The sequence below is a fragment of the Apodemus sylvaticus genome, chromosome 5, assembly GCF_947179515.1.
Source record: "Apodemus sylvaticus chromosome 5, mApoSyl1.1, whole genome shotgun sequence".
Taxonomy (NCBI): domain Eukaryota; kingdom Metazoa; phylum Chordata; class Mammalia; order Rodentia; family Muridae; genus Apodemus; species Apodemus sylvaticus.
This window is the reverse complement of record NC_067476.1, coordinates 125833246-125860407: the sequence shown is the minus strand read 5'-3', so window position 1 is coordinate 125860407 and position 27162 is coordinate 125833246. Positions and strand designations below refer to the sequence as shown.

At 41.6% G+C, this 27162-nt stretch overlaps 1 protein-coding gene across 6 annotated transcripts in view; it reads left to right on the top strand.

Annotated features, from left to right (window-relative positions):
• The window catches only part of Kif16b (kinesin family member 16B), a 289898-nt gene that overhangs the window by 182346 nt on the left and 80390 nt on the right, over positions 1 to 27162 (top strand). Inside the window, exons 16-21 of one of the 6 annotated variants that reach the window (XM_052183770.1) lie at positions 2662 to 2715; positions 4535 to 5839; positions 10475 to 10624; positions 14115 to 14211; positions 15513 to 15563; positions 16835 to 19384. In XM_052183770.1, the coding sequence (XP_052039730.1) occupies positions 2662 to 2715; positions 4535 to 5839; positions 10475 to 10624; positions 14115 to 14211; positions 15513 to 15563; positions 16835 to 18943 (3766 nt within the window). In that variant the 3' untranslated portion in view covers positions 18944 to 19384. Of the gene's footprint in view, positions 1 to 2661; positions 2716 to 4534; positions 5840 to 10474; positions 10625 to 14114; positions 14212 to 15512; positions 15564 to 16834; positions 19385 to 27162 lie in introns of those variants that run through there. The other 5 variants (XM_052183767.1, XM_052183772.1, XM_052183768.1 and 2 more) reach the window with 5 other exon arrangements.

Below are 27162 nucleotides of genomic sequence, written 5' to 3'. Positions count from 1 at the left end.
GGTTTCTATGGAATCTTCAGCATCTGAGATTCTTTCTTCTATCTCTTGTATTCTGTTGTTGATATTTGCATCTCTGTCCCCTGATTTCTTCCCAAGGCTTTCTATCTCCAAAGTTGTCTCCCTTTGAGTTTTTTTAGTTGTTTCTACTTCTGATTTTAGATCCTGGATGGTTTTGCTTAGCTCCTTCACTTGCTTGTTTGTGCTTTCCTGTAATTCTTTAAGAGATTTTGTGTTTCCTCTTTCATGACCTCAGCCTGTTGACCAAAGTTCTCCTGTATTTCTTTAAGTGTTTTTTGCCTTTCCTCATTATTGGCTTTTGTGTTCTCCTGGATTTCTTTCAATGATTTTTGTGTTTCCTTTGCATGGGCTTCTAACTTTTGATCCATTTTCTCCTGAATTTCTTTGAGTATGTCCTTCATGTGTTCCTGTACCAGCATCATGACCAGTGATTTTAAATCCAAATCTTGTTTTACTGGTGTGATGGGGTATCCAGGACATGCTGGTAAAGGAGAATTGGGTTCAGATGTTGCCATATTGCCTTGATTTCTGTTAGTGATGTTCCTGTGTTTGCCTTTTGCTATCCAGTTCTCACTGGTGTTAGTTGGTCTTGTCAATGCTGGACTCACCAGTGCAAACTGCCCCTTCCCAGGTGGCCTCTGGTGCACAGCTTACCTCCTGCACTGCCTGGAGACAGGGTGCTGTTGCCCAGGCTGTTCCGATCCTGAAGCAGACACCTGAAGGCTCCCGCTGGGGCCTGCTGCATTCACCGGAGCACACCGACTTCTCCCCGTTGGCCGCCCAGAAGCCCTTCTTGCCTCTTTCAGGACCTGGAGATGTGGTTTTGCTGCATGGCATACATCTTTAACCCCAGTGTTTCCCTGCAGAGAAGTGAGAGGCATGGGCAGGCAGAGACAGAGAAATCCAAAATCTCATGGCCCACCTCACCTGACATACAACAGTTGAACAGCAGGAGAGACTCAATCTCAAACAAGGTTTGAGCACTGGAATCCAAGTTTCGTTCCAAAATATATTACTAGTCACAAGTTTTTCTAAGAAGTTGTGTGGTGACAAGGAGATCATCAAGTATGAACAATGTTACTTGACTTTACCTTCTGCTTAAACCTACCCCTAAGGTTATACTGACTTCTACTTGTGTGCTATGGTACACATGTTCCTGAACACACACACACACACACACACACACACACACACACACACACACACACACACAGTGGGCTTGGAGGGAGGAAACAATACTAAAGAGTAGTTATTAGGAGTGATCATATTGTACTCATTTAATGCACAGTCATGTGGGCTGGGTTCCATTGTTCGCATTTATCTTTCTGTGTAACTGATCTGCCATAGACATTCATGCCTATACTAAGCTGCAGATTGTTTTCACGCTGTAGTAGCATAGTTATGAACAGAAGTAACTTTCAATGAAGAGGTTAATTCTTGTGGTTTATATCATAAATCTGAGCAAGGCTTATAAAATGAGTCAACACAGGGCAATTTGGAAACAGATTGTCATGGGGTCAGATGTTGGGTCCACACTTATTCACTGTGGCCTCAGACAAGTTCTTGAGATGGGTCCCTTGGGTAGCTACAGTTTGCCGCCTTGATACTCTGGGAGGACAAAGGATACAACCTGCGCTGGTCAGTATGGCCATTCTTGTGCTACAGATGCACAATTCTGCTTACAAGGGTCACCAGATGCATTTCCTTCAGCATTAGCCCAAATTTAAGTGAGAAGAGATCTCTTTGAAACATGTCTTAGATCATTGTAAAAGTATCCAGTTTACCAGTTTGGATTTGGGAATGTATATGTTTAAGTGTTATATTTCATGGTGTTCAGTGGAAAAGGTGAAACCCTTTTCCTAGTATCAGGGCATTTGTCTTGTGTTGTCAGAATTTAAAAACTCACAATGGCCTGCTTTCTTTTATTTTATTTTGTTGCAACTCTATGGATCTGTGCAATCTCCTAGCCCAGTTGTCACTCAGCACTTGTGAGCCTCTGGTACAGATAAAGCACTAAAAGTCTGGCTTTGCTGTACACAGTAACTATTTTACTCAGTAGCCAGTAGTCCTATGGATATCACTGAAGTGCGCAAAACAAAGCAATTAACTTTCGGGAGTGTTTGCTGCGTGCATGTACTGGGAAATGTGATATTTGTAAAAGACCTTTTGCTCTATGTGTGACTGTTGTCTTTTAAGTACCTTACTGCTTGTGTCCTGATGTTTCCTCCTGTGGAACTGTTTTCTTAACGGATGTCTGTGCTCTCTCCCTCTCCCCCTGGCAGTCTTTTACCTATTAAAGGACCCATCTGTCTAAGGTAGATTCTCCTTTTACTTCCTCATCACTGACCAAGCTGCATGGACTAGACATGTTAGTGGTTAGAAATTGTAGTTAATTCTGTTTTTTTTTTTTTTTAATTACAGTGATATTTTGTTTTCCTTCAAATCTGTTCTCTTCAGTCTAAGTTCAAACACCTAAAATTATATCTAATTTCTAATCATAGTTATAGAGCAAAGAATGCATTTTAAATGTGCTAATCCATAGTAATTAAGGTAATAGGCAAATCCATGCTCCAGTGTTTGATTCTGTGTACAGAGAGAAAAGCTCCTTCGTGGAAGTGACTTACTCTCATTTGATTTCATTAGACTTGAATTTGAGAGACAACAGCGTGAAGAACTTGAAAGACTAGAAAGTAAAAGGTAAGCATGGGAGGGCTGCCCGCATTCCCAGCTGCTGCCCTCTTAGTCCCTCAGTCAGCATCTTCCTGAGCCCAGCTCAGGGTCTGGGCTTCCCGCTTGCTCTGAGTCTAATGCCTCAAGACTGTCTTACAAGCGATTGACTTTACTTCATCTTTATATTTTCAGAGCAGTGCATCTTCAAATACTTGTGAGAAAGGGGGAATAGTCAGTAATTAAATATCTAAGATGTGTTGAAATTAAACCCCAAATCTTTTCTTAGAGTTCCTCAGGTGTTTAAAAAGCCATATAAAGATGAAAAATCAAGACAGATGTGGTGGTGCACACCTTTAGTCCCAGTACTCGGGAGGCAGAGGCAGGTGGATCTCTCTGAGTTTGAGACCAGCTTGGTCTTCAAAGAGAGTTAAAAAAAAAAATGTCAAATAAAACAAATGAAAAGGAAGGAAGAAGGAAGGAAGGAAGGGAAGGGAAGGAAGGAAGGAAAAAAGAAAGAAAGAAAAGAAAAGAAAAAGAAAGAAAAGGAAGGAAAAAAAGAGAGAAAACCAAACCATTTTTCTCTAATAACCCATCTCTCTTTTTAATTATGATTTATTTACTTTATTTTATGCATATGCATTTTTCTGCATGTATGTATTTATATATGTGTGTACAGTATATATACATGTATGGTATGTGTGTGTATATATATATATGTAAAGCAGGGCACCTGGGAGTAAAGATGTGTGTACCCTCTCATGTGTGTACTGGGTACGGAACCCCACTCCTATGACAGCCGGTGCTTTCAGTGCTTTCTGCAGTTGAGCTAAGCTTTTTCTTAGGGTTTAAGACTTATACTAGTGCTGTCCCACTGAACTGTCTCCAAGGCTTTCGTTCATTTCTTTGTTCTGCTTTCTTTTAGCCTGTGATCTAGGCTGGCTGGCTCCGTCCACCTGCCAAGTGCTGGTATAACAGGCGTACACCACCATAGCCCATACCGCTATCCTTTACATATCTTTACATTTTGTACAGCTACTGATATTTTTACACCTATAATTTATTTCTCTTTTCTTTACTTACTTTCATATGGGGATATCTATATCCATATCTGTATCAATATGGCTGCTTAATTGAGATATATTCTAAACTATTCTTTGTCTAATTCAATCATATTTTCTCTTTCCCCCTGTTCTGTTTAACAAGTCAGGCTAGGTAGTGAAGGACAAGCTATAGTTGGAGAGGATCTGAAACATAGTTTCTTAGTTCTATGAATTTGGGGTTAAATAGCTCATGGGAAAGTGTTTAGTGTCCAGCATCCTACAAATTAGATGTTTGGGGGGTCAGGAGATCAAGATCCACATCTACGTTTTATTTATTTTGACTTTATTACTCAAACCCCACTGAATTGAAAATGGTAAAAAATAATTTTACTTAATGTCATCTTGTAACTAAATGTCTGTTGCACTTTAGTTATTGAGCTGAAGAAAGCTGGCTACATTCAAATTTAAATTGGATGTGTTTTTTTTTCTCACTGACCACAGGGGAAGCTTTTAATTATACCATACATAATACATATAATTCTAGACTTCACAAAGAAATTATACCAGAATGTACTTTAAGAGGTTAGATAGCTGAAACACTGGACAAGAAATAAAATAATAAAATAAAATAAAATAAAAGTGATGTAGTATGCATTTGAAAATATGAAAGAGAAGCACTTCCTTTTCATTTGCTTCAATGAAAGATTTGGCTTTATGTGTGTTTTCAGAACAATCCAGTTAGGGGAAAGCTGGACTGAAGCTAAGCATAGCGATTAAATAATGACCACTCAGCCTTTGCATTGCAGGAAACTCATCGAAGAGATGGAGGAAAAGCAGAAGTCGGACAAGGCAGAGCTGGAGAGAATGCAGCAGGAGGTGGAAACGAGGCGCAAGGAAACCGAGATCGTGCAGCGGCAGATCCGCAAGCAGGAGGAAAGCCTCAAACGCCGTAGCTTCCACATTGAAAACAAGCTCAAGGACCTGCTGGCTGAGAAGGAAAGGTTTGAGGAAGAGAGGCTTCGGGGGCAGCAGGGACTTGAGCAGCAGAGGAGGCAGGAGGAAGAGAGCTTCTTTCGCATCAGAGAAGAGCTGCGCAGGCTCCAAGAACTCAGCAGCCATGAGCAAGCTGAGAAGATCCAGATATTCCAGAAGCTGGACCAGCTGCACAGAGCGCAGGATGCCCAGAGCTCCAAGCTGCGGCTGGAGGAGCAGGAGAAGGGGCCGGTCCTGCGGGTCGCACACCTGGAGGAGCAGCTGAGGAAGAGGCAGGATACTGTCCCACTGCTGTGTCCTGGCGAGGCTCAGCGGGCCCAAGAGGAACAGAGGGAACTGGAAGGCATCCGGGAAGCCCTTTTGCAGGCCAAAGAGATCAGAGCAGGAGGGGACCACAGCTGCAGGGATGAACTGGAAAGGGTTCAGCAGTACTTCTTAGAGTTCAAGAGAAGGCAGCTCGTCAAGCTAGCAACCCTAGAGAAGGACCTGGTTCAACACAAAGACCTCCTAAGCAAGGAAGTCCAAGAAGAGAAAGACGCCCTGGAGAATGTAAAACGTGAAGCAGGAGCGGCCCCGGGCTTGTCGGCCACAGAGAATGGCAACTTTCTCTGCAGGCCTCAGGATCTAGACAACATAAAGACCGCAGAGTCCAGGCTACAGGGCAAAGAGCACCAGCTACAGGACCTTCTGCAAAATCACTTGCCAGCTCTGCTGCAAGAAAAGCAGAGGGTTCTTGACATCCTTGACAGTGGTGTCCTAGGCCTAGACCACACTCTCTACCAAGTAGAGAAAGAACTGGAAGAAAAAGAAGAGCAGATCACTCGGTACCAGGCTAACGCTAACCAGTTGCAACAGGCTAACGAGGCCAGACAGGAAGAGAAGGGGAGAAGAAAGGAAAAGGAAATACTGGAGTCCCAGGAGAAGCAGCAAAGAGAGGCATTGGAGCAAGCTGTGGCAGAGCTAGAGCAGAGGCACCCTGCCCTGCAGAGGCGCTCCACTCTGGACCTGGAGATCCAGGAGCAGAGTCAGAAACTCCGCGCTCTCCACACCAGAGAGTGGTCAGGTCTGCCGGCCAGTGTGGAGGCCGATGGAGAAGCACTTGAGATGGACTCTGCAAGGTAAGATTAAGGTAGAGGAGCAGGCATAGGGTAGACACCAAGTGATTGCTCATTTTCTGCCTCTTGTTGTGTTTTACTGTGTCAACAGAGAAGTGCTCCTTGTATACTTCATCTCTCTAATACATAGGCAAAAAAACAAAACCACAAAACAATATACCCCTTCAACATAACAAAAGCACTTTTGCTTTTCTACAATAAGCATTCTCTTGTTTTTCCTTAAGATCCTTGTTTTAGAATCATTGGCTTATAGTTGAGAAGACATTAACTAAAGCAAAGTCCTATTCCTTCACTAAAATGACCTGTGAAATGTGTTTTAGTTGTTTGACAAGTGCAGGATACCAGGAGGACTTCAACCTAGATTCCTACCCTTTATCTCCCTTTTTCCCCAGCCCCTGCCCCTTTCCCTGGCTGTCCCCTGGCTTCTCATCTGTTTCCTTAGCTTCTCCTTCCACGATTTCCTCTCCTTTCCCATCATGTCCTTCTTCACTAGAATTTCATATGTTCTCAGTGGGCAGCAATGGCCACAGTGAGTTTATGTGTTGTGGATTCCAAGATGGTTCCTACAAATTAAAGAGAACTGAAACCAGGTAGATATCCTTCCCTTGAAGTTACCATTTTAGAGGCAGCCATAGAACTGTATACTAAAATCCAACCACCCAAACCAGGGAGCATATTCTCCAGTGATTCCACACCCAGTGGGCATTTATCCAAACATGTTTTGTGATATATAGGTACTGTTTAGAATGTTCTTACCAAGAAAACTAGGGAACAAGCATTCTTTTCATGGTAAATAAAGAATATTTATCTTTCTATTCTATTGCTATGATTACAAGAGGTTGGTAGGCTCTGAAAATAAGTAAATATAGTAATCTAAGAGCATCTTTTTTGACACCCTGTAGTCACGCTTAGACTCTCAGAAAAGTTAAAGGCCACCTTGTATGTGAACATAACTCAGTTTGCAAAGTGGTGATATATCCTGGATGACTTGATTCTTACTACTTAGATGACCCTGGCCACTTAAGTCTGTTCTCTTCTCAACTGTAGGTTATAGATGCTAGTGATGACATTGTCAGCTATTGGATTGGTGAAGACTAGGCATGCCAAGTCTAGGGATGCATTTCAAGGGATTTATCTTAACCATCAAAAGGTCGGTGGGTCAGATATACACATAACTGACAAATGACTGTTAACTAAGACTGCCCAAAATAGCTCTCTAGCTGTAAAACCAACTCTCCATAATGACAAATTGCTAGTTAGTCTATTTAGTCTATTAGTCTGCAGAATCTTCAATATAGGTATGGGTTTTTCATGGAACTTATGTTTATACAATTTCCTCCTCTTCCTCTTCCTCTTCCTCCTCCTCTTCCTCCTTCTCCCTTCTTTCTTCATCTTTCTTCTTTCTTCTTGACTATCTCTCATTGTGTGTATCTGATTGAACTTGCTACTCACACCCTCCAACTCATGAAGAGCTGCCTGTTTCTGATTCTGTGGTGCTAGGATTAAAGGCGTATACCACCATGCCCTACCTCCGTTCATAATTACCTGAAGCCCATGTGGGAGGGCCTGAGACTCCATCATAGCCCACCCATGATCAGCAGAAGGGTGCCTATTAGCCTTTAGACCCCAACTTGGCATTTGGCAGAGGCATAGATATAGTTGTGGAGATAAGGCAAGACCTTCTCAGAAGTGTTAGCTGAATCCTTCACCCGTCTTTCTGAAGAAGTCAAGACAGCTTCCTTTAAAAGTCAAGACTTTAAATGGATTGCATTTAAAGTCACTCTCTGGTAATTCCTTCAGACGAAGAAGAAAAAAAATAACAGTCAAAGCTATAATGTTATTATTTCAGAGAAGTGGGTTGGAGGTTTAAGAAAATGATTGTAGGTATGTTATGTAAATGAAATTGCTAGACAAAGCTGTAGCGCCAAGAAATTTAAAGTAGTGGAGGGAATGCTCCCAGTTTGTGTCCTGCAGTGTGCAGTGAGAGACAGCCTGAGCTTGATGTCCCTGACTTTTGGCAACCAGTCAATAAGTGTTACTACTCTGTAATAGCAGATACGGTTCTGAACTCTCCATGGAAGTGATTCTGTGTCAGCAGGCCTCCCGAAACCTTGCAAAGGATGCAGTAGGCTTTATGAGTTCTGATGAACTAGACTTCACTAATATCTGATTCAAGCTGAGGAATTCTGGGCACTTTGCTCGGCCTGTAATGCTCCGGCAGCTTTCTGCAGGCATTTCTGCTGCATGGTATTTTCGTTCTGGCTTCTCACAGTTAAGCCAGGGTTGTCTGTGCAGCCTGATCTGGCCCCTTGTGAGATTGCCCAAGTGTGAAATATTGAAGCCATGTGTCAGATGGGACAAAACTGCAGTGAACACACCTTCTCATTGGTTCCTCATTGTCTTATGAACAGGCTAATCCATGCCACTGCCTTCCTTTCCAGTGCTGCACATTTCAGCCAACAGTCCCATGTAGCAGGCAGCTCTCCTAGAAAGCCTCATGACACCATAGGAGAGAAGATGAAAACTGATAATCTCACATTTGATCAGTTCTACTATTAAGAGTCCCTAAAAATGATGATGATTTTATAGACATGACCTTCTATGAAGAATAATCTCATATAACTCAAAATAAGTTTAAAATTTTGTGTGTGTTATCCCTAAGTCTTCCCTTGAAAAACTGACATCACACTGAAGTAGGAGGCAAAACATTTGAACCTGTGGTAGTTACATTGCTAGTGGAGGCTAGTGACACACAGATAGGAAGTAGCAGATTGGAGATCTAGGGCTGTTTCTTCCCCAGCTGACAGGTGGACTGGCCTTGTGGCTAAAATACAAACAGGCCAGTTCTTCACACATATGTGCTTTATGTATTTTCCTAGTTGACCCTTACCACTTATTTTAAGTCTCACTGTTCTTTAGGGTCCCATTCAGACTTTCCTAAGTCACCTCTGCACGGATTTTCTAGTGTCTCAGCCTAGAAGAACATCTATAAGAAACCCCACCAGGCATCAGAAAGTTTTATTCATTGCTGACTTCTGCCTGCATACTTCATGCCATTGCTGAGGCCCTGTTGATTGCAATTTTTGATTCTTTGCCATTTATTTGGCATCCCACACCATTCTTTGTTGTTGTTAGTGGTGGTGCTTTTTTGAGACAAGTTCTCATGTAACCTGTGCTGGCCACAGACTTGCTATATATCCAAAAATGGCTATGACCCATGATGTACTTCTTTTTTGTTTTTTAAGATTTAATTATTATATGTAAGTACATTGTAGCTGTCTTCAGGCACTCAAGAAGAGGGCGTCAGATCTTGTTACAGATGGTTGTGAGCCACCATGTGGTTGCTGGGATTTGAACTCAGGAGCTTCAGAAGAGCAGTCAGTGTTCTTAACTGCTGAGTCATCTCTCCAGCACCCTCCTGATGTACTTCTACCTCCCAGATTTACAGACGTGGGCCACCATGCCCAGCTCCCTGTACACCTCCTTGATGCTAATTCTCCCCTCTCCTGAAAATACTGAATGTTTTGCAAATTGAATGCCCAAGGAATTTTTGCTTACTGGTAGATAAATAAGATAAATAAGACTGTTGAATAGAACAGTTCCTCCTATGGAATCTACGAGTGTTTCCCCCTACTAACCACAGCATCACATCTCGAGAATTAAGAACATAGCCTTCATGTTCAGGATGAAGCTGTCAGGTTGCTGATGGTAGCACTAGAGTGTTGTCATCAACAAGATGTGTCAGCATTGGAAACAAAGATCTCTGATATTTGGAGATTAAGAAAGTAAAAGAGGTTAGTTGAGCTTATCTGATCACTCGAGAAGAGAAGCCCAGATCTAATACCTGTCTGTATTCACAGAGTGAGTGGGCTGAGAGCTGCTGAGTCTGACGTTCTTGGAGCTAAAGCTGCCAGCACGCCTGACCTTTCCAGCCTGATTGTTCAGGATTCAAGTTCACCTTGGTCAGCTAGTCATGTAGTTCAGAGCTTATAAAATGTATGTTGTCATCTTCAATAATGGTTTTGGCTTAACAGTTTGCAGCTCATTTTAATTTCTCATGTCACTCAACTTTATTTCCTAGATCTCGCTCCCTTGGCTCCCCTTTCTTATCCCCCAACTGTGGCCAAAGTGTCTTCCTAGGTTTTGTGGCATAGTCTTTTGCTGTGATTCTTTTCTGGCCCAGGAGCATCTTCTGTCATTATCTCTAAGTGCCCACATTGCAGCAACCTTTGAACACTTAGCCCGGAACTGCTTTGTATAGATCTTGTCAAGCAGAATTATTGAACAGGATTTTGATATGTAGTCCACAGCCAACTATTGTTGACTCACAGTTTAAGGGATGAAAATCCTGGGTAACTGCCTCTAAGGACTTGCTTACAACACAACAGAAGTCTTTTTGGCTGCTGGTCCTAGCCATGGATGCCTGAAGCTCTTGTTCTGCGCCCTCTCATTACCCAGTTTCACTATATTCCTTGTCTTTTGCGTATGACACCTTGTTTTCTAGAAGGAAAACTCCTTGCACTAGAATTGTTTCTGGCTGCATCTGTCCCCAACCCAATTTTGAGAACAGTTCCCTAGAGAGAATGTGCTTGCATAATACTATTAGTTAATGGAGTTCTGTGGCTCACATCTTTTTAGGTTAGAACATGAAATCCGTCAGCTGAAGCAGATCTGTGAAGTAGATGGTGTTCAGAGACCTCATCATGGGACCTTAGAGGGGAAGGCTGTTCTCTGCAGCTTGCCATCCAGTGGTGAAAACTCTCACCTGGCTCCTCTGATGGATGCCAGGTACGCAACATTCAGCTGGTGCCAAGCTTTGCATTGATTCCATGTAATGACATAGTGTACCCATATCGGCTAGTTTACCTATGGCATGTTTTATTAAACTCAACAGGAATGCTATGCGAGATGTCCTCTGTCATTGTCAGTTGTTGTCTAGCCTATGGCTGGATGAGTGATTGTGTGAAAAGAAGCAAGGACCTAAGAACTGGTCAGCCAAATCCAAGGAATCATGCTTCAAATAGTTTATGTGAGATGGTAGAATTAAAATGTGCAGAAACAAACTCATCCAGAACAAAATGCTGTCAAGGCTAGGTTGGAAGAACCAGTTTGGAAATAAATTGAATTGTACCATGGGGGAAATACCTAACTGGACAGCCTTGCAGTCTGGATTTAGGAGCTTAGTGTTTTGTTATCAAATGTGTTCAGAATGGCATGAGCTTCCACAGCCTCTTAGTATAGGTCTGTGTTTTCCATGTGACCAGTTTGAAAATGGCTTGTAAGGTTGAAGCAGTCATCTATAAATGGCCTTTGCTCATGGTCAGTTGCACATGATTTTAGTTTCAACACTGAAAGATAAATATTGCCTTCTATTTTGGTTACTCTTACTAAAACAGTAATGTATTGCCCTACGTTTTAGAAAAGTGTTTCTCTTTTGGTAAGCAGTACAAAACATTGATAAGATTTTGCAAATATTTACAAATACTTATTTATTTACTTTTTAATGTGGAAAAGCATACATGGAAACAATTTAATTTAAAATAATCCATATAGCATATAGTGCTAGGGAGATAGCATAGTCAACAAATAATTACCTTGTAGGCTTCGTGACCCAAGATCCTGGAACCCATGTTAAACATAAAAGGCAAAACAAAGCTAGTCATAATAGCATAAATGTAATCCCAACACCAAGGAGAGATACACAGCGGGGCACTGGCCAGCAAACCACCCTTCTCAGAAAAAGGGGAATATGATACCTGAGGAATGACAACACCCAAGGTTGTCCTCTGACCTCTACCACCACACAGATGCAACTAGCCACACATGAACATGTATAAGCATTCAAATACACATATAGGCATGAATGAATGAGAGGAAGGAAAGGAAGGAGAGGGCAAAGGAGGGTGTAGGGAGGGAGAGAGGGAGGGAGAGAAAAGCGATGGATCCATCTGTGGAGTTGAAGGACACTAACTTATAATTAAGTCACGATTGCTTTGAGCAATCTGAGCCACTGAAAGTTATAATTACAACATGTCTCTTACCTTTTCTCCCATCTGCCCATATACATCTTCCTATTCTCCTTAAAAATCATAACCTCCTTTTTACTAGCAGTTACTGTATGCAGATAGATAGATAAATATAGATATAAATATAGATAGACATATACATATATAGACCTAAATATAACTTGTTTGGTCTGTATAATGTTTCTTGGATGTATGTTTTCAGTGCTGACCATTTGTTACTGGACAGTAAATCGGTGTGCTCTTTTCTGGAGATGATTATCTCTCCCCCCAGCTTTCCTTAGTTCTTTGTATAGCCTATAGTTGTTTGTATAGAGCTGAAGCCTCATTAGCTTTTCCCCATCCATTTTGGTATGTCCGTTGGTTCCATCCTTGTTCAGCTCATGTTTCAGCAGTTAATTCTGATGTTACCAAGTGACACAGTGTCATACCAAACTCCTTGATGCCATGGCTCTTACAATCCTTTTACTCACCTCTTTTAAAATGTTCCCTGAGCCTTATTAGCAGTAGTGTTTTATAGATTATCTATTTTTATATTTTTAATAAAAATAAATAGTATATATTTATTCTTAACATGGGTTCCAGGATCTTGGGTCATGAAGCCTGCAAAGTAATTATTTGACTGACTATGTTGTCTCCCTAGCACTATATGCTCTGATCTTTGGTTGTGGCTTTCTGTAATTTTCCTCTGTTGTAAAGAGAAGTTTTCTTTATGAGGTGAAGACTATATACTTATCTGTGGATATTATAAGTATAAATATTTAGAATGTAGTTAGGTATTGGTAGTTTAGTAAATTGGTGGTTATAGATTTTTTTTTTCCGAATAACCATGAGTTCACTAACTCTGAGTAGTTAGGTAGGTATCCAGTCCCAGGCATGATTTCCCTCTTCTTAAATGAGTCAGAAGTCCAGTTAGAGAGCTGTTGTTGAACTCCAAGATATGTGTGCCACTACTGTACCTTTAAGGTCATAGTTCAATGCATGTTTGCCATTGTGGTGCAGAGCCATCCCAGCTAGGTATGCTGCTTACTTCCTCTTTTGGAAGTTTGAATGTTGCCTTCTAATACCTCAGGATCTAGTCCTGAGGAAGGGGTAGCCATGTCAGTTCCAGCTCAGGGGATCTGTTTCATAGGGAATTACCTTTCATCTCTAAAGAACATCCAAGGGCAATAGCAATAAGCTATGTTTTGAGAGTCTTTTGGACAGCTCTGGGTAGCAACTCAAATGAGGGCTTCTTATGTCTGGTATTGCAATTTTTCTTAGGTAGTCTTGGCTCTTGGAAAGGGCACCATCAGCCTAGATAAGAAAAATTCATTAAAACTATATATGTATATTTATATACAGAATTATCTGTATTATAGATTTAGTTTAGGTAAATAGTTAATAGTATGATTATACAGGCTTTTTTCAGACATCTTTAATTATATTTTCTTACCTACCTCTTTCTGTAGTTAGCCTTTCTCCACTTGCCTAAGAATCCTGTTACCTACCCTTGACTGTTTGCTGGAATTACTTTTGCTAACTGAAGACTGCACTGAATACCAAGGAGTCTGTCTGAGGGTGAATTCTGTGAGCACAGAGCATCTGACTTCCATGACTGTGGCTTGCCTTTGACCTGCAGTGTCTTCCTGCTAGGAAGACCCAGGAAGGGCTGACGGGGAAGCTTACTCTCCATTCAGTCTCAGTGTCCTCTTCTTTATTTAGCTGACTTCATCTCATTTGGGGAAAGCTCAAGAGAGTGAATGCATAGCACCAGATATTTTAGAAAGTAGAAAACAGCTTGAAATCCCCTTTTTTTTTTTTTTTTTTTTTTTTTCGGGACAGGGTTTCTCTGTGTAGCCCTGGCTGTCCTAGAACTTACTCTGTAGACCAGGCTGGCCTCGAATTCAGAAATCCGCCTGCCTGTGCCTCCCAAGTGCTGGGATTACAGGCATGCGCCACCGCTGCCTGGCTCGAAATCCCATATTTTTATTTATGTGGAATTAATAAAATTCTTATCAGCATTTTCAAGTCCTGGTAGGGCTTTGCTTTTTGTTTTGAGTTTTTTTTTTTTAATTGCACATATGAGATAAAAGACATGATGCCTCCCTTTATTTGACCTACCAGGATGATCTCTAGTTTCATCATATATGTACATATATGTACATATATTAGGAATAAAAGGACCCCTATTGTATGGAACATTCTGAAGACACACATTATGACCAAATGTAGCAGTTAGATATATTCAAAGATGTCCTGTTTCCACATTTCAGGATCAGTGCATACATTGAGGAAGAAGTCCAGAGACGTCTTCATGATTTGCACAGGGCAATTGGTGGCACCAGCCATGCACCTGCTGATGTGATGAAGGTGAGCCAAAGGAGCCAGGTTATACAGTCATTACTGCCACCTAATGAAAACTCAATGTGGAACGTTCCAAAAACAGCACTAAACGAAGATTGGATGGAGCTGAATAGTGAAAGAGAGAATTCATCTAAGAGTAGCTTATTTTAAAGTTTTGTAATTCTGAGGAAACATTCACCAGATATTCTTTATTTGCTTTGATTCTGTTTTTTCTCCAAATAAAACTAATTTCTGTAGTAAATAATTTATTTTGTAAGTCATTCCGATAGATATATGCTTTTCCACTAGAGAAAATGAATACTTTAGTAACTTGCTGTTTACCAAATAACAGTTCATTTATTTTGTATTAGCATAAATGAATTTTTACAAAGAAGAGGGTTTTAGGATATTTTTGTCCATACATATAAGATAATTTGATCTTGTTACACCATCACCCCCTTTATTCTCTGCCCCCTTTGTCTCCATTCACATCCTTAACTTTGCATTTCTTCCTGTTTTTATGCTGTGATACTGCTTAGTGTCTGTTTTGATTTGATTGTTTTCTAAATTGCCCATTTGAAAGAAAAGACTCTTTTTGAATCTGGATTGTTTTGTGTAACAGAATGATGATATATTCCATTCATCTCCCTGTAATTGATACAGTTTTGCTTTTCTTTATGGATGACTGAAATTCCATTGCATGCATAGATAGGTGGGTAGATCGATAGATAGATAGATAGATAGACAGACAGACAGACAGAGAGAGAGAGAGAGAGAGAGAGAGATAGATAGATAGATAGATAGATAGATATATAGTATCACACTTTATCCTTTCACACACTGATGGGCTCCACTCCAGTTTCCTAACTTCCTGTAATGCGTAGTGCTGCATAAATATGGCCATGTGGCGTTCTCTGGTTCATGATGATTCTGACGTCTGTGATGGACTCAGAAGCAGTAATATAAGGCCACATGTGTTGATTCTTTTTTTGTTTTGTTTTGTTTTTTGTTTTGTTTTGTTTTTGGCGCTGTCTTATTGAATTCCATAAATTGCAGGCTAAAAAATGCCCTAAGAAAATCTTAATTGTAATTTTACTGTTTAAACTTAACATTAGAAGTTACTGCTTCAGTTCTCTGTCCTGCAGATAAATCAATAGCAGACATGTTTACCTTGACAATATAAATCCTGTGGAATGGTTGTCATTTTTTAATGACAAGTATGTTTCCTTACCACTTTGTTACCATAAATACTTGTAATGGAATCAAACTTTTCTTCCTTGTATGAGCATTGTATAATTTAATACAGAAGGCTTTTCTTTTCTTCTCAGAGTAATGAGGAACTTCACAATGGTGCCACTCAACGTAAGCTGAAGTATGAGGTAGGTAATGATTGCTCCGATTGATAGGGTTGCTTAAATTATGGCATGCTTGTGTGATTAAATTTTCTTAATGTTTAGTTGCATAATTAGAATTTTGAAGTCCCAGTGAGATTAATGGCTAATAGAGAAGGCAAACCATTATATAGACATAAAATTAAAGGGAATCCTACAGGCCTGAGACTGCGTTGGCTTTATTTGAATGCCTGTAGCTATGCCAGGTTTCTCATTAGCAACAGTATCCTTTCTCTTGGTCTGCATTGAAAGGGCAGAATTATATAATCAGGATCAGATAGGAGGTGGGGGTTGGAAATGAAACTGAGAACTTCTCAGTGTTCTTAAAACCTGTTCATTTTATATCTGACTTGGCAGTGGCACAAAGGAACCCCTTGATCAATCATCTGTCTTGCCTCTCTGGTGGACAGTTGCTATTACAGCATATAATTGGTAAGAAATCACTTCTGTTTCTTCCACCAAGAAGAATGTCATTCTCATATAGCCCAAGCACCTTTTTTTTTATTTCTAGGTGATAGAAATCTTGCCGTCAATATCTATTGTGCCTTACTGAACAGGGAGCAAAAGGAGGCTGGCTGGGTGTTCATAGTTTCCTGACTCACTTGAACCACACCCACTTCTCCAGCTGCCAGTAATAACATTAGCCTCCTTCGGGCATCTTTTTCCTATTGGGTTCCTCTGTCAGAGGAAGAAGCTGTCTTATATTCCTTTGTTTATCTGTTTCCATGGTACCCGACAAATTATAGGCATGCAACATGCCTTCCTTAGTGAAGGTTTGTAGGTATCAGCAATGGGATTCTAATTAGGGAGAACATGATTTAAGATTCACTTAAAATAAACAAATAGAGAGGGTGGGGGAGGAGAGAACAAACAGTGTGACCTGGATGTGCATGTTTGCCCAATGGGTTGAACAGCTAACTCTGGCCTCTTAAACACTCAGTCAAAAGTTTGGGAATGCACTTCACAGAAAATGCAATCATAGACCAAGAAATGGATACTGTGGATTAATCCTACACTGTATGTTTCTATCAAAATATCTAGTGATTTGTTAGACTGTGTAACATGGAAATTGATGTGCTGTGTATGAATCAACCCTCTGTTCTTAAATCATTTATCAATCAACACAAATGACTTAGGCCTTCTATCTCACCTCTCAATTAATCTACTCCAATGAAACCAATGGCTATAAGACTTGCAAAGAGAATGCCAAAAAGACATAGCACCACCCCCATTTCAACCTTTTTTGACATCCTAAACAGAAAGGACAGCCTTGGTGTGCACGGTGTGCTGTCCCACTTCTGCCTAAAGATGCCGCTGACTCTCCCAGTGTCCTTAGAGAAGACAGTGAGGTGTGTCTGAGCAGCCAGTGGAGCCATCCCGTGTCACAGAACACTTCACTCTCCACAGCATTCTCCGTGGCCTCCCAAGAGAAAATGGTTCTGTCCTCAGGAACTGCATTACTGAAGAGTATTGGTGACAAATTTTGTTACCCTGAGAATTCTGGCCACCTTGAACCAAACTGTGCTTGTCTTCTTGAAATTACTTCCCTTAATGAAAGGAACTCTAGAGATGCACAGAATTCTCAGGGTGAGTCAGAAAATGGCAGTGGGTTGATGACTCGTGAAGAGAAAGGAAGCTGGGGAATGGAGTCCAGCTGGACACTGTTGCAGCATGTGTCCCAGCCAGCGCCAGTGAGCAGAGGGGGCCAGGGAGCTCTGCAAGGCAGGGCGCCGGGCTGTGTTCTCTGCGAAAGCATTTCTCAAAGGGAACATCCCACTGGCAGCTCTCCTCAGAGCAAATCACCTCCCACATTGAGTTGTGAGCAACAAAATGAGAAAGACTCTGATGCTAAAAACACTAGTGTTCTAACTCCCCTAGTCAATATCAGGACAGAAGCAAAGAAGAGACTGGGATATTTTTACCACAAATTCTCAGAGCTGTATAAAGACAGCAGTAGCCACCTGATAGAGGCTGGGGCAAAAGTAATGAGCCAAGCCAAGCATGTTGGGAGTATGTGTGACCCAGGTGAGCTATCCTCCCATGTGACAACCTTCATCAGAGGCCTGCCGTTATTGGAGCAGTTACCCCAGCACCTGCCCTTGAGGTCACTCGTGGTGCCACCAGGTCCTCCTCCTCTTCCTGAAACTCAGATTGGCGGCTTCACCAGTGAAGATGGAGAAAGCGCAAGGTCAGCCAAGAGCACAGGAGCTCACAGGAACTTGGCCTTCACATCCACAGACTCACCAAATTCCTTGACAAATTCAGTTTTCTGTCTTGACTATGAAGATGCTGGGAAGATCATTGCATTTAAGCAGACCCTTGTATCTTTCCCAGAACAAATGTTGAGGCTTCAAGAGTACCCTCTCACAGACCTCCTTGAGCACATGACTTGTTCTTTGCCAGAGCCTGTGGGCATAGCGAAGGCTGTGAAAGGCATTTACTGGCTTGCAGTTGCTAACTGCTCCCAGCCTGAGCCCCAGGCTGCTTGCTTGCTCCTGCTGCCCTCAGCTCTGTATGCTCTGGTGCTGGGAGACAACTGCCCAGGCGCCGTGAGCATCTTCCATGCTCTCCCCCTCACTGCACTGCAGGAGATTCAGGTCGGCTTTGCTGGGCAGAACATTCGGTTCCTGGGCTCCACACAGGACCACTTGCTTACTGTGCTCACTTACAACAAGAGCCTCACTCAGCAGCTCTGCCAGGACCTCCTGGCTGTGCTAATGGCTGGGTCTGAAACTGCTGCCTACACAAATCACCCTTTGCTCCATCAGGATCTGGTTCAGCTTTCTCTTGATTTAAAGGCAGACATTCCTGTTTTAGTTTTGGCAAATGGAGTTCAGTTGTCTTCCAATTTCCAGACAACCTTGGTAGACATGGTCTACTTTCTTCATGGAAATATGGAGGACAGTGTCCCTTCTCTGGCAGAAGTTCAGTTACTGCTCTATACCACAGTCAGACTGGAGAGGGAGGCCGGTTGTGCCCCCTGCCCATCGTTCGTCCTTCTAAACACCCACATGGCACTCCTGAGGGAGGATCACGTGTTTTACCCTCACACTGGCTCTCTAAACACACTTCCTCCACATGGGCGTTTTGATGTGATCAAATGCCACGCTCTGAGTGAATTCAGATGTGTCATCGTTCCAGACAAGGACAAAGTGTCAAAGGTAGAGCTTGTCTTCCTAAGGAAACATGGGCTTCCCTTGAACAGAGGACGCGGTCCATCTGAGCAGACTGGAGCTGCCTCAAGCACCCAGATGGTCATACCATTGTGTCTTGAGAATGAACAGGATCAGGCACTTGACATCTGGAAACTCACTTTCAATTCTCAGGATGAGGCTCTTTGGCTAATCTCATACTTAACAAGACTCTAGGAAGGAGATTTCTGGAGATATGGGGCAGTTTCTTTTAGACCTTCAATAAAATGAACATTATTAAAAGCAGTCAAGAAAATTTGAATGTCTCAGTGTACTTAATTGAATGGGAAAAAGCAGGACTCTGAAATTGAAAGTGTAAATATTTTGAATAAAGCAAAGTGAAAATAGCTGATAGCAGAGAACTAGAAAAATATCTTTATTTCCACCTGTTTCATTGTCTCGAAACTTAAAATTGTAAACTTGGATCAACCCAATTACCAGTACAGTGATTAAAGCATTCTGACGGCTTGGCTTAGTTGTCTGTTTATGGTGTGGTGGCTTGGGCTCAGGTGGTGCCTGCTGGCATGCAGCGGACTAATTTGTGCTATCTGGAGAACTGCCCAGTGTGGCAGTGACCTTCGTCAACACCCTCCATGTCGCACAGCGGTGTGCTAGAGTGCATCCCCACTTCCTTCAGCTTTCTTAGTCCGTGCCCTACCCTACACATAACTTTAACCAGTCTCCTTCTTTCTCTGAACTTCTGTGTTTCTATCCTGGAAGTGCTGTTTGTCTTGTTGTAGCATTTTTATGGCTTATTTCTGCCGTCTCATCAAATATATGGCTGCCTTGGATGGCATTCGACGCTCCGCTGTGTCCTTTATCTTTCCTGCCCCTTGACTAGCTATGGCTCAGGCCTGCTTAGCCAGGTACCTTGCTGGCCTGAGGTGAGCTTGCAACTTTCCAAGCTTTGTTCATTCTTCATTTACTTCTGTGTGGCATCCCTGTGAGCAATCGGGAAACATGTTTTGAGTTAGCTTATACCATCCAGTAACTCTTTTGTTTGTTCGCCTTTCTCTTGGATGCATGTCCACTAAATCCCAGGGTCTCAGAAACGGCCTCTTTTCTCCATTTACGATCTCCTTTCTCATCTGGGCGCAGGCTCAGCACACTCTCTGCAGTTTAGTGAGTCTCCAATTTCATTAAGTCACTCATTTCAGCTTGGGCTTGGGAGGGTCTTTCTGCTCTGGTCACATTTTTGGCTAACATTCAGTGTAAGTGTGGGTTCTTTATTTCTATCACTAACTGATGATGAGTGTGAAGCCAAAACCTAACCTGCTCAGAAACTTACCATCTGCTTTTTGTCAGAATTGCCAACAGAGTGGACAAGCTATTGAAGGGTCTCCACGTTCTCATCTGTTTCCCATGTTTAGATTCTGGGAAAGTGAATAGCAAAACATAGAATTGGAGAACTTGTTGTGACCTAGCAACCTTATTTTCTGTGGACCAATGGCAAGCTTATTGTTTTCAAAGGAATTCTTATCCGGAGATGTAGTTTGGTTTTGTTATTTCCAAAACACCCTTCCCCTTATAGACACATACCTCATTGTCTTACATCCAAAGCCTTTTAACTGTATAGAGAATGTTGTGAAAATTACTACCACTACTTGGCTATAGGTCAATCTTGGGTGAAAAGATTCTGAAAACCCCCTTATAGTCTTCTAAAAGTCCATTAGTACCTTTCCTACTTTTCATTTTTTTAGCTTTTGTAATTTGTATTACTTTTTCTTAAATAGTTCCATGACTCTTTTGTCATATATGTTTGATTAAACAAATAAATAAATATAAGTAAGTCATGAAGAACTGAGAATTTAATTGAAGATGCTGACAGAGTGACGTAATGATTGAGAACAGGCCGTAATACAAAAGTTATGTTATTTTTAACAAAGACTGTCTACCTTGAACAGACAGACTTCCATAATTCTACCATGCTACAAGTAATAGCCTTTAGGGTTTGTCTTAAGTTTCTATTGATGCGATAAAAACACCATGACAAAAAGCAAGTTGGGGAGGAAAGGGTTAATTCAGCCTGTACTTCCAGATGATAGTCTACCACTGAAGGAAGTCAGGACAGGAACTTAATCAGGGCTTGACCCTGGAGATAGAAGCTGATGCAGAGGCCATGTAGAGGTACTGCTTACTACATGGCTTGTTCAGCCTGCTTTCTTAGAGAACACAGGACACCAGCCCAGGGCTGACAATTCCCACAATGGGTGGTGCCCCCTGCCATTGATCACTAGTTGAGAAAATGCCTTATAGCTGAATCTCATGGAGACATTTCCTCATCTGAGGCTTCTTTCTCTCTGATGACTCCAGCTTGTGTCAATTTTACACCCAAAAGTAGCCAGTACAGGTTTTTTGTTTGTTTGTTTGCTTGTTTTGTTTCTCCCTATATGGGACATGCAATAAATATAAGTATTACATAGAATTATGTTATCCATCGTCACATTTTGAGTGTGGTATATGGTTCAGATAGCCTGAACAATAACACTGTCCGTTCAGATCTCACCATATTGTGAACTCACCTCTAGTAATCTATCTTGTGACTCTGTTTATCACACCTCTCACCTGTGCATACTTTTGACCTTGCAATAAAATGCGGCTCATGGAAGTGAGAGTTTGGTTGATATGCTCCATACACTAGGACCAAAGATTATTGTGCTTACTCCAGAAGCCTGGGGAGTAGACCTGCTCTGTTGTCTACCATGGCATCCTTTCTCAAGAGTCCCCAGCCTCTGACAGGTCCTCCTATCTATATTAGACCAGGTATGAGATAGTATGCAGCCAAGGTAACAGCTTCATGGTAGGGAGTTTCGGAATCAGCTTTATACATACTTGGTGCTGTGGCATTGCGTTGTTGGAAAAGAGGCATAAACACTTGCATTATGGAACTTGGGGATATATTCTAGACAATACCACTTTGAGGACTTGAAAGGGCAATTGCATCTGAATTTGATTAAAACTCATCTTGCTCACAACTGCCTGTTTGAGATTTGTACTTGGCAGAATACATTTGTTTAGACTTTGTTGAAAAACATCTTAAAATAGTTTGTCTCTAAACTCTGAGCTTTTCGAAAATGTTCATCTTTCCCTTTGGAAGGGCAGTCTTATGCCTTTCAGCAGAATAATTACAGTAAATGTCTCTTACACTCTTTTTGCAGACGCCATGTATAATAAATAGATATGAACCTTCTTATTAATAGTCCACTGATGATGGCTGCTTTCCTGTGTCACCTCGTTTCTAGCGAGGTCATTTTATTAATGTAGTTACTCCCTGTACAGCGTGCAACTTAGGCAGCTTCATTCTTCAACATGTGTGTTGTAGGAAATGCCTTATCCATCCATTGTTGCCAAGTATCAAACAACTCTTGGAGCTTCAGGGGTAGAGGAAAGACAAAAGTGGTGTTAGAAGTGGCTCTGTGATGTCCACAGCTCCATCTGAGCTGAGCTCAGGAGCTGTACATGCTTCACTGTGGGGTCTGTACTACAGGAATAGTCATCATCATGGTGGCAGTAGACACACCCAAGAACAGCCGTGCCAGCCTCTGTGGGGTCATTGCCTAACCACCACTCCCCAAGATGTTCTCCAGCTTTAGTCTGCCCCCTCAAAGCACTGTCTGCAATGGAACAAAGCAAGTGTAGTCTTCAAGTTGCCCCATGTCGTAGCCTTCCAGAGGACCGTTGTCTTTATTCTATGAATTTTCATCCAATAGTCTTCAGTCCTTCCACTTCTCTTGCATAACAGCTTCCAAACCACCATGATCCAATCTACTCAGGACACACCTTTTTCATTTTCAAAAGCTTACTAGTATGGAAGGTAACTGAATGCTCTAGTTGATTAAAAGGAACCAGTGTTTATTGTTTTATCACTACTCTGGCCCTTGTTTGGTTAAAGCTCTCTCTTACCCAGTGGTTTACGATGGTAACAGCAATTCCAGGTACCCTGTGTACTCTGACATTCAGAATGTGGAGCTGTTGCCTATGGTTTCTATCCTTTATCTTTGACATGGCACTCCCACAAAGGCGGATCTATCATCGTGTTTCACTTTACATTTGGGCATTTGAACCAATAACTGATTCTTTAGCATGCAGGTCACACAGCTTAGCAAAATCTGAATGAGTGTGCCTGCCTCCTAAGCCTTCACAGACTGTGTGGTATTAAGACAAGGTCCCTTCCTGGCTTGGGGGCTTCTTCAGTGAATGCAACCTGAGTTAGCTATTTGTCCTGCTCTTGCTGTCTGGCTGCTCATACTCTATATGCCCATTTTCTTACGACCTGCCTCCCTTTCCACAGTGTAACAGATCGGTCTCTGCCAGGGCCCCTTCTTTTAATATTGCTGGGGTACAACAAGGTGACTGTTGTGCAATAGCTGCAGCTAGAGCTATCACTGGTATGTAAAATTTTAGAAAAGGAAGAATTAGAATTATGTGAGATGCTGGGAAGAGAGACAGGAGAATTGGTGATTCTGATTTAAGTTAGAACAGGGTTTAATCTGATTTAAAAGCGGGACGGGGAGGGACTAGACCAAAAACCCTGATGTGCATGCATTTTATTTATTTATTTATTTATTTATTTTGAGCAAAGCTTAGTTATGGTCTCCAAGAGATTAGATGACAGTTCTTAGGGCTGACCTTGTCTTGGTCAAGCGTGAATTGAATTTAACCATCTGCTACATAATTGGTAATTAGGAGAATGTTGATGACTCTCTGTGGAATTAGGCCATTCAGTGCCCTTGTGTAGCCTGCAGTGAGCTGGGCGGACACTGATGCCACTTCCTCTTCACTTCCTCTGTGTGCTGCTTTTGAAGGAGACAGCCTGAGTAGGAAGAGGAAGCCTAAATGGAGCCCAAGTTCTGCTATGTCTTCCCCTGAGGACATGAGTACAGTGTTTCAGGCACTTTTTATTTCTCATATGTTACATCCCTCCCTCCTCCTACATCCACCTCCTACATCCCTGCACCTCCACTCCTCCTCAGTTTCCCTTCAGAAAAGGGCAGGTGTCCCAGGGAGATCAACTGAACGTGCCATATCAAGTTGCAATAAGATTAGGCACCTCCCCAGTTCATCATGCTGACAGGACAAAGTGTAGATCAAACGTTTTATGGCCAGGCTGGTGTCCAAATCTTTCTTTGGAAGTCTTGCCTGGTTGTAGGAGTTGGCTGGTCAGGCTCTGTATTCTGTAATATGAGGATATTAAGGCTGGACAAGGCAACCCAATAGGAGGAAAGGAGTCCCCAAAGCAGGCAAAAGCTTCAGAAACAGCCCCTGCCCCCTGACCCCTCTGTTAGGAGTCCTACAAAATACCAAGCTACACAACTAAAAACTACAGAGGGCCCAGGTTAGACCCATGCAGGCTCCCTGATTATCCTTTCAGTCTCCGTGAGCCCCTTTGAGTCCAAGTTTCTTTATTCTGTGGGTTCTCATGTGGTGTCCATGACCCATTTGGTTTCTATAATACCCCCCACCCCTTCTCCAGGAGGGATCCCTGAGCTCCACCTACTATTTGGCTGTGGGTCTCTGCATCTGTTTCCATTGGTTGCTGGATGAGGTCTGTCTGTCAGGTGGCAGTTGGGCTAGGCACCAATCTGAGTATGGGTATTACTGGGTATCATTTCACTGACCTTTTTGTTTGTTTGTTTGTTTGTTTGTTTTGTTTTGTTTTGTTTTTGCCAGTTGTGCTTGGTTCTAACCTAGGCCTAGGTCTCTGGGCCATCCAGCCTCTGGTTTATGGTCCAGGCAGTGTCAGGGCTGGGATCCCTCTGGTGGCATGTGTTTCAAGCTAGCCATTTCTGTGCCACCTTTCCCCCAGTTCATTGTGCTGGCAGGACAAATTGTAGATGAAAGGTTTTATAGCTAGGCTGGTGTCCAAACCCTTCCCTGGAAGTCTTGCCTGGTTATAGGAGTTGGCTGGTCAGGCTCTGTAGTCCCTATTACTATGAGGCATCTACTACTAGGGTCATCCTAATAGATTCCTAGGAGTTGCCATTGCACTAGGTTTTACCGTGCCTCTGAATTCCCCCCTTCCCCCACCCAGTATCAGTTTTCTGTCCCAGTACTCTCTCCCTCCATTCTTTCCCCACCTGATTCCTCTTGTTCCTGTCTCCCAATCCACCCACAATATTTTATTCCCTTTCCATGCATTCCCCACTGATCCTCCTTGTTACTTAGCATCTATGGATCAGGCACAATTTGTTTAAAAAATATTATGTGTACACACAAGGTAATATTTTGTTAAATATAAAAATATTTTTATTTAATTCTTAAAGATAATATCTCTTACTTATCAACATATAATACTAATTGCATGGCTGTTCCTGATGCTTTATGTCTAAGTGGAACCATTCTACAGTACACTTTAAGGTTTCTGTAGCATCTTAACACATACACTCATATTGGATTTGCTGTTTTCTAATATAAGGACTTTGTGTCTCACTACCTCTTTGCTGGTGTGTCACTAGCTTCTCTGTTGAGCCTGAGTCATGACCACTGCAGAAACAGTGACTGACTCCAAAGTAAGCAATGCCATGATACTTAAAAGCACTCACAAGCTATGTGGTGCAGTGTGGTTCAGCATGTATTGCCATGTCTAGGTATTCAAAATACAGCCACATGCAAATCAAGCATACATTTATGAATATTACATTAATTTCTCATACTGTCCAAGACATATTTTAGGAAAATATAAAGGACCTTTCACAACTGTATCTGAGAACTGTATATTTCTCATGGAATTGACTTCATAAAGTAATTTTGGAAAAAAACTATCCTGCAGCAATACTAGGTAGAAATTTGTTCATTTTTTATTTTTCTCTTTATGTTATGTGTTTGCTCAGACATCTTCAGATCTCCGCCTTATCAGTTTTTAACAAGATCAGGTACATTCAAGATGGTATGGTTCTAGACCCTTGAAACTTGACCTAGAAACAAGGGAAAGCTAAGTGTTACAGTAAGGGGCACAAACCAAGCCAGCAGTATTAGCAGTTGAGAGTTACTGCTTGAAATTCCACAGTAGCTGTTCCTATCTGCCAAGGTTGTAATCACCACAACATTTCTCAGCCTACACATAGGCTCACAGCCTACACATAAGTACAAACATGATTTTACATGTGACATAGAAGGGAGAAAGGGAAACAAAGCAGTCATTATAAAATGGCTAAATATAGCATATATAGGCGAGAACTACTGTTTATCAGTAAACATGTTCTTATAGACAGACCAACTACTTCTTTTTGTTCCCTCATTTTCATCATTAACTGTGTAACATGTCAGAGAAGATCTCTATTCAAAGTAATTTGGACATGGACTGCCAGTGAATCGATGTGATTAGCAGAGTTCATATTGAAAAACATCTGTAAGCATTTCCATGTTGGTTTTAGTCATTAATGGCAGCTAATTAGATATGCCATGTGGCAAAAAGTGGTTCTTATTCTGGGTGACCGACCACTAGGGAAAAATCATGATGCTGTAAAAAGGCTTTGGTAACTTCAAACACTGCTGGACTTTGACTCTGTCAGCTGGATTAGAAACTACAGTCAGAATTTGTCCATCTCTCTGACACCCTGTGGTCTGAGTTGTCACACAGACAACCAGGTAGGGCCAAACCTGTGCGTACCTGACTGAACTCCAGATCCCCCTTTCTCCCTGGGAGATCTGGAATGTATTGTCCATCGGTTTCTTTTTGGTCAAAACATTGAATGTTATTGCATATTTATTTCCAATATCATAATTTTCACACACCTGAAGTATTTATTAGCCCCATTTATTTTAGATGAATAGCCTCACTTTAAAATTTAATACCAGAACAATATACTAGTGTGAAGTTTATATCCTGGGTTATCAGCCTCTTGCCATATAGAGCGAGGTTGCCTCATAGTCAGCTTCTTCTTTGATAAATAGGGTTCATAATGATTACCCCCTCATGGGAACAGCATGAAGAGTGATAGAATTAATGTATAGAAAAACTGGCTAGCACACTGACAATGTATGGTAAAGTAGTCAGCAAATGTTAACTATGCATGTAATTTTAATTAATTTTTTTTGTACTGATGCTGCTTCAAAAACATACTGTCTTATGTTCTCTAAACCCCTGGGTTAATGTAAATTATGATTGTGCAGAGATTTCTTCTTATTTATACTCAAGAACTCATTTTAAAAATTAATTTTTTATACTGTTTCTTCCTCTGACCCCTTGGGTTTCTTGCCACCCAGAACATAAATACTTGTCAGCCAAGTCAATTATCAATCAAATGGAGCCTAAAGAAAATACTTGAGATTTGTTTTAATTGTGGTTTACAAAATTTTTTACCCTATTGTAATTCAGTATAAAATGACTAAATGTTAATAATGAATTGAATTTGAACAAAATCTTCAGTTTTTACAGCTCTTTGAAAAGCAGTTGG